This window comes from Myotis davidii, unplaced genomic scaffold (assembly GCF_000327345.1).
Source record: "Myotis davidii unplaced genomic scaffold, ASM32734v1 scaffold37, whole genome shotgun sequence".
Taxonomy (NCBI): Eukaryota; Metazoa; Chordata; class Mammalia; order Chiroptera; family Vespertilionidae; genus Myotis; species Myotis davidii.
In genome coordinates this window covers 4218246-4220438 of record NW_006289395.1, presented here as the reverse complement: position 1 = coordinate 4220438, position 2193 = coordinate 4218246, and the positions used below count along the sequence as shown (strand labels likewise).

At 49.0% G+C, this 2193-nt stretch overlaps 1 protein-coding gene across 1 annotated transcript in view; it reads right to left on the bottom strand.

Moving 5' to 3' along the window:
• LOC107182784 (dynein heavy chain 9, axonemal-like) overlaps window positions 1-2193 on the bottom strand; it is a 66803-nt gene that overhangs the window by 18360 nt on the left and 46250 nt on the right. The window contains exon 12 of the mRNA XM_015562596.1: window positions 1593-1763. Coding sequence (XP_015418082.1) covers window positions 1593-1763 — 171 coding nt within the window. The remainder of the gene's footprint in view (window positions 1-1592; window positions 1764-2193) is intronic.

Below are 2193 nucleotides of genomic sequence, written 5' to 3'. Positions count from 1 at the left end.
CGTGTGTCATAGGTTTGCCATCACTGTCCTAGGCCCTCCTCACTGCATAGCATCACATTAAAATTTTTTTGCCATTAGGTGAAAAATGATATTTCACTTAAGTTCATTTAGTTATAGTGACATTGAGAATATTTTTATTGGCCACTTGGATTATTATGGCCAATGATCATGAATTTATTTTGTGTCCTCCTTCCCCCTCCTCTCTTCTCTCTCTTTCTTTTCCCATATGTAGGAACTCTGTATAATAGCAAAAGTTGCCCACTTCCTGGTATCTGTGGTGCTAATAGGTTTTCCTAGTTTGGCAAGTGATCATAGTTCATCCATTTCTGAAAAACACACACACACACACTCACACACACACACAGATACACATACACACACAGATACACACACACACACACTTCCTTGAATTAGTTGGAAGAAGGGGATAAGGAAATTATAAGAACTGGAAGCTTCTTTGAATGTTACTTGGAGAATATCCTATTACCTATATCGTCCCAGCCTTTTTCATTTTTAGAGCTGGGAATGTTTTCCATTCTACATGGTTTAGATTCTGGGTAATGTAAATCTCTTCTCTTCCTTTTGTTCTCCAATTATATTGTACCATCAAACGGTGGATTGATTTAGGGCAGCTGCCTGCAAGTCTGCTCACCTGCATCAAGTTGCTAAGGTGCAAATCCCTGGGCCTAAAAGTTTGATGACTCCCAGGTTTCTTTCTTCTTTTTCTTTCAAAAATTCTTTATTATTTAAACTTACACATGTATTACATATGTCTCCTTTTCCCCTCATTGACCTCTCCCCGGTCACCCCCAACTCCCAGGTTTCTTAATCCTTCATCTTCCCAGTATGTTTTCTCATAAAGCAATGGAATCTCTAATGAAAGGAACCTGAGTGTTGTGAGTGGGGTGGGGGTTAAGGGGGTACCCCTCTCAGGATGAGTTTGCTTGTGTAGGAAATCTTCATAAGAAATTACATTTCAGTGCCCCATTCCTTCCTGCCCTCACATAGCCTCCTGTGGTCCCCAAACCCATACCTCACCCCAGTCTGCCTTTCTACCCCCTAATTCCCCTCTACCCTCTGGAAATTTCAGGAAGTCCTGTGCTTAGTAGCTCTTAACTGTGTGTTAGGAGACTCTCTGATGAAATGTCATTCATACACAGAGAAGGCACTATTGTCTTGAAGAGGAGGAGTGAGTCCCAGTGAGCACCTTGTTGGTGGAATGAGGGTGGCGGTTTCTAGGGACAGCTCCCTCCGTCATTACTTAGTTTGCCAAGGAATCATGAAGTCAGTTTTAAGCTTCCCAAACCACCACTGTTCCCTTCCTTCGCTTTGGCAGACAAACTAAATTAAAATGGACGTTGGGCAGACTAGCAAAGCAACTGCCAAATCCAATGGCAGTGACTTCCTAGGATGCAACCAATGGCCAGGATGGTGGCCGGGCCCGGCTCTTGGACTGAAGGGCAGGCATGTCAGGGCTGGACGGGCTGTGGGGACTGTGTGCTCAGTGGGGTCTGTGCTGTGCATGGCCAACTGGCCAGTCCCCGTGTGCAGTCCTCAGCTCCCAGAGTGACCTCGGCTCCCCCTCCACATACCTTCTCTTCCCTCGTGGCCGCCGCTCCGTCCCCGCCGTGGCTGTCCCGCGGCTGCAGCTCCAGCACCGTGCGGAAGAGCTTCTCCGAGGTCTGGGTCAGGAAGCCGATCTCCGCATTGGGGTGGAGGCCGTAGAGATAGGGTGACTCGGGGGGCAGCTCAGCATCAATGTACTGCAAGTCAAGGGCAGGTCGCTCACAAACAGCCAAGACATCTCCCATCCCCACTCCGCGCTCCAGGCTCCACGGGCAGTCAGTGGTCCCTTCGGCCCTGCTGGTGGCACTGCTCACCACACTGGCTGTCAGCTGCCCCCCAGGGAGCAGTGCATACCCTGGCCTGCCTCCCCCCACACCATCATGCTGGGCCAGTTTTCAGACCTCCCCATCCATGAGGTCATTCTCTTGTTCGAGAAGTTTAGAGGGTTTTATCCAGCTCTAATCTCACCCCCTCCCACCGCTCCCTGACACGCCTGTCCTTCCACACACAAGAACTCCTCAGAGTCATGTAGAAATATTAAACCTACCCCCTCCCACCGCTCCCTGAAACGCCTGTCCTTCCACACACAGGGAGAGCTCCTCAGAGTCAGGTAGAAATACTAAACCC